At 45.5% G+C, this 14,051-nt stretch overlaps 1 protein-coding gene across 4 annotated transcripts in view; it reads right to left on the reverse strand.

The window, feature by feature from the left end:
• Positions 1-14,051, reverse strand: part of CLTCL1 (clathrin heavy chain like 1) — a 60,894-nt gene that overhangs the window by 26,109 nt on the left and 20,734 nt on the right. For all 4 annotated transcript variants that reach the window (XM_060683813.2, XM_087880208.1, XM_060683812.2 and 1 more), the window contains exons 8-17: positions 12,823-13,023; positions 11,172-11,324; positions 10,104-10,226; positions 8,964-9,101; positions 7,827-7,991; positions 5,930-6,110; positions 4,945-5,108; positions 1,780-1,905; positions 1,484-1,626; positions 304-538 (exon numbers count right to left, since the gene is read on the reverse strand). In XM_060683813.2, coding sequence (XP_060539796.1) covers positions 304-538; positions 1,484-1,626; positions 1,780-1,905; positions 4,945-5,108; positions 5,930-6,110; positions 7,827-7,991; positions 8,964-9,101; positions 10,104-10,226; positions 11,172-11,324; positions 12,823-13,023 — 1,629 coding nt within the window. The remainder of the gene's footprint in view (positions 1-303; positions 539-1,483; positions 1,627-1,779; positions 1,906-4,944; positions 5,109-5,929; positions 6,111-7,826; positions 7,992-8,963; positions 9,102-10,103; positions 10,227-11,171; positions 11,325-12,822; positions 13,024-14,051) is intronic.

Below are 14,051 nucleotides of genomic sequence, written 5' to 3' on the forward strand. Positions count from 1 at the left end.
AGACATCCCCTGATAATAAGCCCAATTGGACTTTTGAGTATATGTGCTAAAATAAGCCTTCCCCCTGAAAATAAGTCCTCCGCAAAAATATTTAAACACTGAGCTGGAAATCAGGTAAGATGGCAAGAGGAGCTCCATCTTGCATCACGCAACCCAAAATAATAAGACCTCCCCGAAAATATTATTTCGGGGTTCAAAAAAAAAAATCGAAGACAGGGTCTTATTTTCGGGGAAATACAGTATCTATCTATCTCTCTCTACAGCCCACTGTTGCTCCATATCCAACAGAACGTCAATGCTCACCTTGATGAGCTCGAGGTCACACTGCCCCCTTTCGTAAGCCACACAGGCCAGGTGAGGGTCTCTCTTTTCACAATACTTCCCGACAACACAGCTGTCGTAAAAGGGATTCTCCCGCAGGAAGCGCTCGGGGTTGTTGTTGCTGTCGATGTAGATTTTCGCCAGGGCGTTGTGCGTTGCTGGCTCTTCGCAGCCTTCGTGAATCCGAGACTCCAGCCAAGGCAGGAGAAGCTTAAGTCTTGAAAGAGAACAGGGGTCTTTAGTTCGCTCTGTGGCTAGCCAACATTTAACCGATTGATCGATTGATCTCAGAATGCAGTACTGCAGGCTAATTCTGCCGGATCCGGGGAGGGGGGGGCACTACTGGGGACTGCAGCCTATTCAGAATTGGACCGGGTGAGTGGCTGGCTGGAGTTCTCTCATGTGTACAGCTCAACTTGTGCAAGAGAAAGGCTGGCAGGATCACATGCCTTGGAGCAGTGGTGAAATCCAATTTTTTTTACTACCGGTTTGGTGGGCGTGGTGTGGCTTGGTGGGTCTGCCAGGGGAAGAATACTGCAAAATCCCCATTCCTGGGAGAAGGATATTGCAAAATCCCCATTCCCATCCCACTCTGGGGCCAGCCAGAGGTGGTATTTGCCGTTTCTCCAAACTACTCAAAATTTCCGCTACCGGTTCTCCAGAACCTGTCAAAACTACTGGATTTCACCCCTGGCTTGGAGATCTTGGGCGGAAAAAAAAAGGGGGGGGAAGAGATGCTGAGAGTCCCTGGGTTTTATGCCCTCTCTGGCTTTGAACTTTCTGGGTCACAGGAAGAGTATCCTGATTGGTTGATGTCAAGAGGTCATGGCTAGCTTTGTAAGTTGTCTGTGTGCTAAGTTTGGTTGAATCTGGCTGGGTGATGCAATGAAGGGCAATTAAATGGCTCTGCCTGAAGGAGGTAGATCTTTGTTATGTAGAATAGACTGGCCCAGGCCTTAATGGCCCATTGACAAAGGTGGGGGGGGGCGCTGAGTTTCTGCCTCCCTTTTAGGGGAAATATTCTGCCTTTTTAATATTTCCTAAAATATCTCATTTTCCTAGGAGAGGGGTGGTTTTTTTTTAACTTCCTACAAGGGGAAGCTAATTTCATCATTCTTGGGAAATAAAAAAATATTCTGATGATGATCCCTGTGGGTCTCACCTGTTCCTTTTCTCGACTTCCGCCACCAGTTCGTCTGTCGAAAACTGACCTCTCACCACCATGATCAAGTTCTTAATGACGTCTTCCGAGCAGTCCACGTCTAAGAGGCCTCCCACGACGGCGGGGATGCGACTGGGGTTGACCTGAAGCGGGAGAAAAATGGTGTCGTTTCGAGGTCTTGCCACCCCATCGTCGCACTTAGGAAGGCAAAGTTCCAAAGTTGCTAAGGTTGAGATACACCGCTACAAAGGATCTACGGCTCTTAAAAGATCCTTAACGAGGAAATGCAACCGTACCTTCTGAACGTATATCTCGATGTACTTCTGTAAATTGTTGCGGTACAAGTAAAGAACTAAGTCGTGAACAAAATCAAATCTGTCGCAGACGATGATCAAAGGAAGCTGGTCGGTAAGCTTGGCTTCCTACATCGGCAGGAAAAGAAACACGCAAAACAAAAATCAGAAACTGTTCAATTCAAATCTTTTATTGTCAGTGCACAACGTATGCACAATGAGATTGGTGGAGCTCCCTCAGTGCACCCCCACCCAACACAGTACAATTCACAGTGAAGACAGAAAACCCCTAACCCAATAAATCATATTAACAAAACACCCAGTCCTATTGCAACAATGTGAACATGTTACACATTGCACCGGCCCTGCAAGTCCATCATACTACGTAGTTATGATGTCATTTCTCATTCAGGAGTCTGACAGCCCACGGATAAAAAAATTCAGGAGAGAAGTACACTAATACATCTTTTTTTTTTCTTTTTGATCTGTGATCCCACTGAATAGGGTGAGGGAAGCTGTATTTCGGCACATCAAGAAGATAATAGGAATTAAGTAAATGGGGACTGAATGTTGGGGCGCAAGTGGTGCCCAGAAACAAACAAGAGGGGCTCAACTTATTCTCCAAAGTACCTGAGGGCAGGACAAGAGGCAATAGGTGGAAACTAATCAAGGAGAGAAGCAACCTAAAACTAAGGAGAAACTTCCTGACAGTGAGAACAATTAATCAGTGGAACAACTTGCCTCCAGAAGTTGTGAATGCTCCAACACTGGAAGCTTTTAAAAAGAGATTGGTCGTGCTCCCCCCCCCCCGCTTTTGGCACACGATGGCACGGTGGGCTCTGTAGGCCTGTGTTCGCCCTCCCCAGGCTCCTAGAAAGGCTCTGGAGCCTGGGGAGAGCAAAAAACAGGCCTTTCCCACCCACCCGGAGGCTAGGAACAGCCTGTTTCCCAACTTCCGGTGGGCCCAGAAGGCCCGAAAATATGTGCACGCCGGAGCTGAATTAGGGCAACGCTCACGTGCCCACCGATATGGCTCCGCGTTCCACCTGTGGCACACGTGCCATAGATTCGCCATCACAGGTATAGGGTTTCCTGCCTAAGCAGGGGGTTGGATTAGAAGACCTCCAAGGTCCCTTCCAACTCTGTTATTCTGTTCTGAATTCAAGCCGGAAAGAAGCCATCATTTGATTCGATTCAATCCCCAAGAAAACTCTTTTTAACCACCAAGCTTTATGGGATAGCGACACCCAAGAAGGAAATATATTTTAAATTTTGTGGGAAAACAAGACTTGTTCCTACATTTAGCGTACACTACGTTGTAAAATGAAAGGGCCACAATTCACGATTTTAGTTAAACGAATGCCACAATACTGCTATTTAGGTTTAACTGTATATACATACACACACAGAGTTTATGAAAAACATGCAAATCTTTTCCGGACGCCTTCTTCCGTTTATAAATGGATTCTCTCTCCCTTCCTCTTATTCCGTTAATACTATTTTGGTAGCCTCTTGAGATGAGGGTTTAATTTATCTCCTCGGGGAAGGAAAAAAATCAGCTTCCCCGTTTTATGTCTGACAAAAGGCAGCCCCCGAGATTAATCTCCCTGGATGGGACGAAAGACTTAGAGGTGAGCAATCAAAAGGTGTTTAAATCTCAACAGGTTAAGAGGGGATCAAACACAGGGCAGAGGGATTATAAAATGGCATTCAAGCACCCCGTTTAATGCCACCCAACCAGGCAGAATGACTCCATGTTGATCCAGAATAAAACCAGAGGAGCTACCACCTGTTTGTTTTTTTTTAATCCTTTGTGTAGTTCAATTGTTTGATTTAGTGGTTAAAGGCACCAGGCTAGAAAATAGGAGGCCCCGAGTTCAAGTCCTGCTTTAGGCATGAAAGGCAGCTGGTGAATTTAGGCCAATCTCCAGAAGAATGGGAGTTCTAGTCCCACTTTAGGTGTAAAGACTGGCAGGGTGACCTTGGGTCAATCACCAGGAGACGGTGAGTTCTAGTCCCACCTTAGGCATGAAAACCAGTTGGGTGACTCTGAGCCATTCACCAGGAGATGGTGAGTTCTAGTCCCACTTTAGGCATGAGAAGTGGCTGGATGACACTGGGCCAAACTCCAGGAGATTGGGAGTTCTAGTTCCACTTTAGGTGTAAAGACTGCCAGGGTGATCTTGGGCCAATCACCAGGAGACGGTGAATTCTAGTCCCACCTTAGGCATGAAAACCAGTTGGGTGACTCTGAGCCATTCACCAGGAGACGGTGAATTCTAGTCCCACCTTAGGCATGAAAACCAGTTGGGTGACTCTGAGCCATTCACCAGGAGATGGTGAGTTCTAGTCCCACTTTAGGCATGAAAAGTGGCTGGATGACACTGGGCCAAACTCCAGGAGACTGGGAGTTCTAGTTCCACTTTAGGCATATAAAGTTGGCAGGGTGACCTTGGGCCAATCATCAGGAGACGGTGAGTTCTAGTCCCACCTTAGTCATGAAAGGGTGACTTTGAACCAGTCTCCAGGAGATTGGGACTTCTAGTTCCACTTTAGGCATATTAAATTGGCAGGGTGACCTTGGGCCAATCATCAGGAGACGGTGAGTTCTAATCCTGCCTTAGACATGAAAGATAGCTGAGTGATTTTGGGCTAGTCCTTCTCTCTTAATCCATCTCACCTCACAGAGTTGTTGTTGTGGGTAAAATAAGAGGAGGAAGGATATGTTCACTGCCTTATTTGTAAAAAAAAAATATTTATTTATTTACTTATTTATTAAATTTGTATACCGCCCTTCTCCCGAAGGACTCAGGGCGGTGAACAGCCAAATAAAATACATATAATACAAATGTTAAAAAACCCATTAAAATACAATTAAATAATTGGCCCGGAAAACAAAATTTAAAACACCCCAAGTTCATAAGACAATTTTAAAATTTAGAAATTTTAAAAAAGTTTAAAAGATAAATAAGGATGAGATACAAACAAACAAACAATGTAAACCAGTGTTTCTCAACCTCAGCAATTTGAAGATGGGGTGGACTTCAACTCCCAGAATTCTCCATCCACCATCCCAGGAATTCTGGGAGTTGAAGTCCACCCATCTTAAAGCATTGGGATGAGGCCAAGAAATGCCGGTCTAAAAGCTGGCACGCCCAGAAATTCTACCTTCAGGAAATTTTTCACTCGTTCTGGATTGTAACAGTTGCTTTCACGGCAAATCCTTTCGACCTCTTTGATTTGTCCGGTCTTGCAGGCCGCCTGGATGTATTTAAAATGGACGTCCGGGTCCTGGCTGAAGTTGACAATAGAGCCCAAGAAATAAAAGAGTCCTAGATGGGCAGAGAAACAAGAGGTTAGTGGAGGTGCAGAGATGAATTCATTCGAAGAGTTAAAGTCCTTTTTTTTTTTTTTTTGGCACGAGTCAGCAAATTATCAGGAACCCTTTCATCGAATACGCTGCACCAGGTCCTTTTCGTGGTAGATGGCTTCAATTTGGGTTATAAAAACCAACCTCAGTTTCATTTTAAATGGTATTTTATCCAATTCCATTTTTAAATTGCTTTTATCAGTAATAATTTGTTTCTGGAACTCTGCACTTTGATATGGCCCAAGGACTAATCAAAAAATTAAATTAAATTAAATTAAATTAAATTAAATTAAATTAATAAAATAAAAATAAAATAATCAAATCAAATCAAATCAAATCAAACCAAACATGTTGAAAACATTTCCCAAACTCTCAAGGTATTTCAACTGTTTGACAACAGCGTAAAACAGTGTTTCCCAAACTTGGGAACTTTAAGATGTATGGACTTCAACTCCCAAAATCCCACAGCCAGCCATGCTGGATGGGGAATTCTGGGAGTTGAAGTCCACACTTCTTAAAGTTCCCAAGTTTGGGAAACACTGGCGTAAAACACAATACTTTGGTTTTGATTCCTTTAAACCGAGAATAGGGTATTGCTCTCCTTTGTAATACGGAGTAAATTAATCCTATCAGGTTAATGATAGGATTCTAGTGATCCTCTTTAATCTGTCCACCAGTTTTCCACTCAATCACTTTACATTCTGACGTGCCGGTGTCAAGTCCACGGACCTGGGGGGGGGGGGGTGTAGGCAGTGTTGGGGGCCACCGGTGTCCTAAACGTACCTTCGTAGCTTTTGAAGGACTCGAAGAGTTCCACAAGGGACTGGGTGCCCAATTGTTCGTGATACTTCGAAGCCACCTGGACACAGAGCTGCAGATTTTGTCGGATGTTGGCGGACAACATGGCGCGCAGGCACTCGACCGAGTCTTCAACGGACAGGGAGCCAAAGAAATTCACCAACCACTGGGGGGAGGGGGGATTTGCAGGGGGAAGAGAGAAAAAAACCCCCTCCAAAGTTAAATATGTAAATAGATGCGCATATAATCTGTAGCTCGCAACCCGACCATCTGCATTAGGAACAAGTCAGAATTAAAGACCTGGTATCACAGCTTGAATATTTCAGAACCAATCAGACAATATCCTAGACCAGAGGTCCCCAACCTTTACGGCTTGAGAGCGTGGCTAGGGGGAGGAGAGAGGAATCGGGCAGTGCGAGCGGAGGGCTGGCGCGAGTGTATATGCACACAGCCCTTGCATGAGTGACAGGCCGGTTTGAGTGTGTTGTGGCCCCGCCCTCTGAGCCTATCCCATCGGAGGAAGAAAGCTCCGAGCATGAGGAAGAGGAGTCAGCCAGGCCTCCCTCTCCAGGCCCCTCCCCTCTGGCACTGTCTCAGGTGCCGGCCGAGGGAGAGGAGATTAGCAGGGAGACAGGTGTCTCGGATGAGAGTGAAGGAGAGACATCATTCCTGGACGCACGCCTCCGAAGGCGTGATAAACGATTGCAGCAGCTCAGGAGGCGTGCTAGGGATTAGAACTGAGTCACTGGACCACACCCCAGAGACTATATAATAGAGGGTGGTGGCCAGTGATCCCTGTGACGAACAAAAATAAACTTTGGATAGTCACTAAAGCCTCATCCGAAACTGCTGAGAGGAATATTTATTTCTGTTGGACTCTTGTACGCTGAGTATATTATCTTTCTGTTTTCTGTGGAAATAAAAGCACTTGGCAGACGGTGTGTATATCGCTGCCAAGTTGGAGATAAAGACCTGGGTGCGTGCCAAGTGCTTCCTTAACCCTCGGCTGGCTGTGTTTGTGTGTGTGTGTGGACGGGGACAGATCAGAGTGGTGGGAGCGAGTGCCTGCCGGACCGTGGAAATTGAGCTGCATTTGTACGGCCTCCAGCCAGCCTGTTGTGGCCTATCAGCACCCAAGTCACGGCGTGGGAGTCAGGGTCAGCATCAAGGCAACCTGAGAGCTCTGAGGGGGAAGAGGGAATGGAGCTGGCAGAGAAAGAGAGAGAGGTGGAGCCTGGGCCATCTGTCAGCCCTCAGATGGAGAGTCAACAGCCCCCAAGTCTGGAGGTGGCTGATGAGGAAGAGGAGGAACAGCTGGGTCCAGTGCCTGATGCGCAGATGCTCAGAAGGCAGAGGAGAGGAGAACAGTGGAAATCTATGGGCCGGTCCTTGGGATGGAAGAGCCACCACTGCTAGCAAAGCCCCACCCTAGCTCTGGGGATAAAAGTCAGGGGGCAGAGATGAATAGGTGTGGCCGACAACTATTCATCTACCGGCCGGACAGACTTGTTAGCCTGTGGTGAGAGAGACACTTTTTGCCGGGGCTGCTGACGCTCCTAATAAAGGCATCTTTTGAATTCACTTCAGAGGGTTTGTCGTGTTTGGGGAGCTGGGTCAGAACACAGCCGCTCACGCGACCCAATTCCTAATAGGGGAGAAGGGCGGTATAGAAATAAAATTATTTATTTATTTATTTATTTATTTATTTATTTATTTATTTATTTATTTATTTATTTATTTATTTATTTAATAAATAAATAAATAGGCCATGGCCCGGTAGTGGGCCGCAGCCCGGGAGTTGGGGACTCCTACCCTAGATGGATTCACATGATATTAAGCCCCAAAGGGATTAGCTTTATTCATTTATCTGTATTTATTTTACCTCAGGATTCAGAAGGTGGGTATGCACGACGGCACGCTTGATGTCGTAAAGATCCGTGTAGTGCTCCAAAGCCCTCTGCAGCAGGCCGGCCTTTTCGCACAGCTGAGCAATGTGGGCTCGGTCGTAGTGGGTGAACATCTGGTTTCCCAAAATGGCGTCGGCAACCTAAAAGAAAATTAAGAAAAGAAGCATGTCTTACAGCATTACATATGGATTCTATATGGAACATTAAAAAAAAAAAACACACACACAGAGAGAGAAACTGACTCGTCAGGGTCTAGGACAACTGGCTGCCATCAACTTCCTGCGGGACAATTCCACGCGTGATAACTCAACTGTCAACCCTGAAGCTGGCCTGGTTGAAGCCATCTTGGAGCTTCAGTGCTGCCACATACTAGAACTGAGGGATGGGGGGGGGGGGGAGGATTAGAGATAGCTGGGGCTGTGTAGTCAAAACAAAATACTTTCTCTTGGGAACCAAGGACGTTCTCACACCTGGCTGGCGGAAGGAGGAGTGATGTCACCATCCGACAAGAGCCTTGATTGGACCATGTGACTGATTGCTTGGAACTTGGGGGTGGGGAGAAACTTTCACTTTTAATTAGGTGAAAACCATGTACCCTTCAGAGTCGGCTTTCACCAGATACGTAACGCATTGTAAGCCGCCCTGAGTCTCCAGAAAAGGGCAGCATATAAATCGAACCAATAAATAAATAAATAAATAAATACATATATACATACATACATACATACATACATACATACATATGTGCCAATATGATATTTCCAATAAAGCTATTCTTTGAGGAATCTACCTGCCTCAGAGTTTTTGCTTGCGATCGATCTATTACTTGTTACCCTGACATCAACGCAATCAATATTATCCAACGTTTCTCCAACGTTATTTCTCCCAACGTTATTTCCATTTTTGTCAATGGAAATAATTTTGAAGAAATTGTGGTGGACTATATTTTTCACGTTGAGTTGCTTATCCCCCGTTGAATTGTCCCGTGGTGAGTCTGTCCCATTTCGGCCATGTAAAGTTGAAGCTGTATCTAGAAGAGGGACAACTGTTCTTCTCAAGAGGAAACGAGATGATGCCAAATCCTGTGGCGGGAGGGGGGGGAAAGCAATTACCTGGGGAGCATGAATGAGATTCATCTCGAGCAGACGGGTTTGAAGGTGGCCTTCAGCGGGACGATTGTTCTTCAAGGCATCCAGCAGGAAGGAAGTACACTGCTGAATTAAACTGTTCTCCATGAACACATCGACGATCTACAGCAGAAGAACAGAGCAAGAGCACTTAAGACTTATATACTGCTTCATAATGCTTTATGGGCCCTCTCTAAGTGGTTTAGAGTCAGCATATTGCCCCCAGCAATCTGGGTCCTCTTTTTACCGACCTCGGAAGGCTGCTGGCAGTCAGCAGAATTAGCCTGCAATACTGCATTCTACCAGGAAGGGAGGGAGGGAGGGAGGGGAGGACAGTGAGATGGAGGGAGGGAGGGAGGGAGGGAGCGAAGGAAGGAAGGAAGGAAGGGAGGGAGGGAGGGAGGGAGGGAGGGAGGGAGGGAGGGAGGACAGTGAGATGGAGGGAGGGAAGGAAGGGACAATGAGAGGGAGGGAGGGAGGGAGGGAAGGAAGGAAGGAAGAGAAGGGAGCAATAGCCCTTAGACTAATATACCGCTTCACAGTACTTTACTCTCTAAGCAGTTTATAGAATCTGCTTTACAGAGTCAGCATACTGTTTTACCAACCTCAGAAGGATAGAAGGCTTGAGTCAACCTTGAGCCAGTGAGGATCGAACTGCTGGCAGTCGGCAGAGTTAGCCTGCAATACTGCATTCTAAGGCCTATCTTTCCGTAAGGGCAACCATCACACCACAAAAGGTTACAATTACATTACTTTCGTCTTCTGCACCCTGGAAATGGCCCTGATTCCATCGTCAGAAGGACGTCTGATAAAAACAATTCTCATTCGCTTCAGAGTTAGATCTCTGAGATGAGATGTTCTTATGAAAGTGCACTTTCCACCAAGATCTATCAATCATTCTTAACCAGAATTATAGAAGACCTCAGGTTTGCTTGCTTCAGACATGACCAGATACACAAAATCGAAGTAAATTCAACAGGTCTCTTGATGACACCATGTTAAGATTTCAAATGATCTACTAGAACAAGGATCTCTCCAAACCAGGCAACTTTTAAAGACTGGTGGACCTCAACTCCCAGAATTCCCCTGTTCTAGAAACCCCGGAGTCTTTAAAGGGCCCTTTACCTGGTTGATGTTGGCCAAAGGCTCTTCATCCTGAACCAACATTTGAGCAAACTGAAGGCCTTGATCTGGGTTGACCCTCATGACACTTCTCAGTAAGAAAATCCAATCGGGGGTATAGCCCACCTTTAAAAAAGAAGAGATCAAATTACTAGCACTGATGAATCACTAGCATTGATGATGGGTTACCTAGTTGGGTCTTAACTGATGTAACTGTCTTGCTTAGCAAGAGAATTTTTTGCTCCATTGTGATCGTAAGTCTAGGACTCCTTATATGTCAAAACATCGTATTTTTCGGACTATAAGACACACCTGACTATAAGACACACCTAAAATTAGAAGAGGAAAAGAACAACAAAAATGTTTTTGGCCTCCGGGTGCCCCATTTTTCGCCAGTTTTTTGGGCCTTTTCCAGCCTCTTTTTTGCCCTGTTTTTTTAGGCTTTTTTCAGCCCATTTTCGAGCCTAGAAAACGGGCTGAAAAAAACCTTGAAAACAGGCCGAAAAAAGCCTCAAAAACAGGCCGAAAAAAGCCTCAAAAACAGGCCGAAAAAAGCCTTGAAAATGGGCCAGAAAACCCTCAGAAATGAGTTGAAAAAAACCTTAAAAATGGGCCGAAAAACCCTTGAAAACATCCCAAAAACCCTCGAAAATGGGCCGGAAAAAGCATCAAAAATGGGCTGAAAAAAGGCCTGAAAACGCCCCCCCCAAAAGGCCCGAAAGCGGGGTGTGCAGAGGCCAAAAAATTGGGTGGCAGGTGGGCGAGGCTTTGGCAATATTCGGTCTATAAGACGCACAGATATTTTAACTCCCTTTTGGGAGACAAAAAAGTGTATCTTATAGTCCGAAAAATACAGTAACTAGCCAGAAGTTCCAGCCTGTAAGCCAAACAGAAACTCAGCAAGTTGAGACAATTACATCTCATACTTCTAACATACTTGGAATGTTCCAAGACCTTGCGTTATCTCAGGAGAGATAAAATTTAAAAATAAAAAAAAGAATGTGTTGACTTGGGAGCATTGCACAAGCAGGCATTTTTTCAGACGGGGGAAAAAAAAAAAGATAAGTTTACCTTTTTGGCATAAAGAACAATTTTCTGGAACTGACTCGTTTCTGCAAAACACTGGATGACTTTATTTGGGACGTTTGCACGGAGATAAACACTCAGGGCGAGGGTTGGGTCAGCGGCCTTCACCAAGTCTCCCAGCTCTTCGGAGCACTCCAGCTGAAACAGAAGTCAAGATTTCAGAAATCAACACCAATCCAAGTTGTTAAAACTCCAGGCTGCTTGACAGATGGGGGCAACTGAATCAGTATTTACTGACACCGTGCCAGCCTCCGAAAATACTTTCACACCCCAGGCATGTCCAAACTACCACAACTGTTGCCGTTGGCATCAGAGGGCTGTTGGCATTTCAGGGGCCAACTCTGCTGCCCAAGGAAAGGATGCTCGCTACTGTTAGCTGGAACATGCACACACACACACACACACACACAGTGTGGTGGGATGTAGTAAGGAGGATGGAGTGGGGGGGGGGGTTCCCAGAAGGCAAAGAGAGCTTGGAATGTCTGGTGGGCAGGAAGAGGGCAAGGTCAAGCCCTCCCTAGCAATTCATGGAATTTATCTATAGGTATGGCAGATAATCATCTATTTACCTAATCATCTATCTTGTCATATTTATGTAGGGTTTATGTAGAGACCCTTTGAGAGCTGTACGCAACGAAATTTCATTTTAATGTATGCCGATTAGTGTACATTCCAAGTGACAATAAAATTAGTCAGAATAGAATAGAATAGAATAGAATAGAATATAGAATATAGAATATAGAATATAGAATATAGAATATAGAATATAGAATATAGAATAGAATAGAACAACAGAGTTGGAAGGGACCTTGGAGGTCTTCTAGTCCAACCCCCTGCTTAGGCAGGAGACCCTACAACACTTCAGACAAATGGTTATCCAACCTCTTCTTAAAAACTTCCAGTGTTGGAGCATCCACAACCTCTGGAGGCAAGTTGTTCCACTGATTAATTGTTCCCACTGTCAGGAAATTCCTCCTTAGTTCTAAGTTGCTTCTCTCCTTGATTAGCTTCCACCCATTGCTTCTTGTTCTACTCTCAGGTGCCTTGGAGAATAGCCTGACTCCCTCTTCCTTGTGGCAGCCCCTGAGATATTGGGACACTGCTATATGTCTCCCCTAGTCCTTTTCATTAAACTACACCTACCCTGTTCCTGCAATTGTTCTTCATATGTTTTAGCCTCCAGTCCCCTAAAACATCTTTGTTGCTCTCAATCCATCTATCTCAATCTGGCTATCTCAACCCATCCATCCCTCCCTCCCTCCCTCCCTCCCTCCCTCCCTATTTATGTAGTGTATACCGTTTCCCCCAAAATAAGACATCCCCTAATAATAAGCCTAATCGGGCTTTTGAGCGCATGGCAATAAGGCCAAGCGCTTATTTCAGGGTTCAAAAAAATATAAAACAGGGTCTTATTTTCGGGGAAACACGATATTAGAGATAGTCCCATTGAGAGCTGTACGCAACGAAATTTCACTTTAATGCATGCTGATTAGTGTACATTCCAAGTGACAATAAAGTTATTCTAAGTCTAAGGAGAACTTCACCGCATGTCGTGATTAGGCCTAACGACGCATCCTCGCTTGTGGCTTTACTGATATTGCAGTACCGCACTAACGAATGGCGATCGGAGGCTTACCTTGTCTTCTTTCAGCCATTTCTCAAGCAGCTGCTTGCGGCCTTGCTGAAGGACGGGACGGCAGAGTTCCAGAGATTCAAATTTGTTGAGCTGCCCTTGGTCAAGGAGGATACCGAAGTACTGCAGTAAGGGCGATGCTTGCCCGGGTTGAGCCGGGACACTCTGAAACTTCCGGATGGTGTCACTGGTGCGCAGGATGCCCTGAATGTCAGGACCGGAGGGTTAAATGTCATTTATGGATTGTTCCCAGGGAGGAAAAAAAACAAGAGCAATTCAACCAGTGGTGAAATCCTACCGGTTCGCACGAACCGGTAGTAGAAAAAGATGCTACCAGTTCGTCTGAACTGGTATTTCCAACGATCAGCTGTGCCGCGCGACTTAGATTAGCTACAAAGCAGGAAATCCTGCTTTCTAGCAAATCTAAATCGCGCGGCACAGCTGTTCCCCGTCGCTGTTCTACTTACCTTGTTATGCCTCGTTTTTCTGCATGAAGCGCACATTTGGCATGCACTGCCCATGCGTGCGCATGCAGCGTGCATTTAGTGCACACCACACATGTACAGGCAGCAAACCGGTGGCAAACCGGGGAGGATTTCACCACTGAATTTCAACCACCCGTTTTAGAATACAGGTATCCCTCGACGTACGACCACAACTGAGCCTGAAATTTCTGTGGCTAAGTGAAACATTTGTTAACTGAGTTTTGATCCGTTTTTACGACTCTTCTTGCCACCATTGTTGAGTCGCTGCAGCTGGTAAATTAGTAACATGGCTGTTAAGTGAACCTGGTTTCCCCATTGAGTTTGCTCATCAGAAGGTCGCATTTGCAAAAGGGGATTGCGTGACACGCGCCCCCCCCGGACATCATGCGACCGTCATAAATATGAGGTCAGTTGCCAAGCGTTCTGAATTTCGATCCGTGACCACAGGTATGCTACAATGGTTGTGTGAAAAACGGTCATAACTCACTTTTTTCAACGCCATGTTAGCTTTAAACGGTCACTAAATGAACTGTTGTAAGTCGAGGACTACTTGTACCTAGGGGAAAGGCCCAATAACCATGTCACACGGTTCACTAACCCATACATCGTGATTCAGAGAACACACTAGTTTTGGCCCGTTCATCGTACAAACCACACAAGCCAGATTATTATTATCATCACTTTTTTTTTCAGTGAAGTTGTAATTTTGAACGGTCACTATATGAGCGGTTGTTAAGTTGAGGACTA

The sequence above is a fragment of the Pantherophis guttatus genome, chromosome 17 (genome assembly GCF_059756535.1).
Source record: "Pantherophis guttatus breed Tessera chromosome 17, ASM5975653v1, whole genome shotgun sequence".
NCBI lineage: Eukaryota > Metazoa > Chordata > Lepidosauria > Squamata > Colubridae > Pantherophis > Pantherophis guttatus.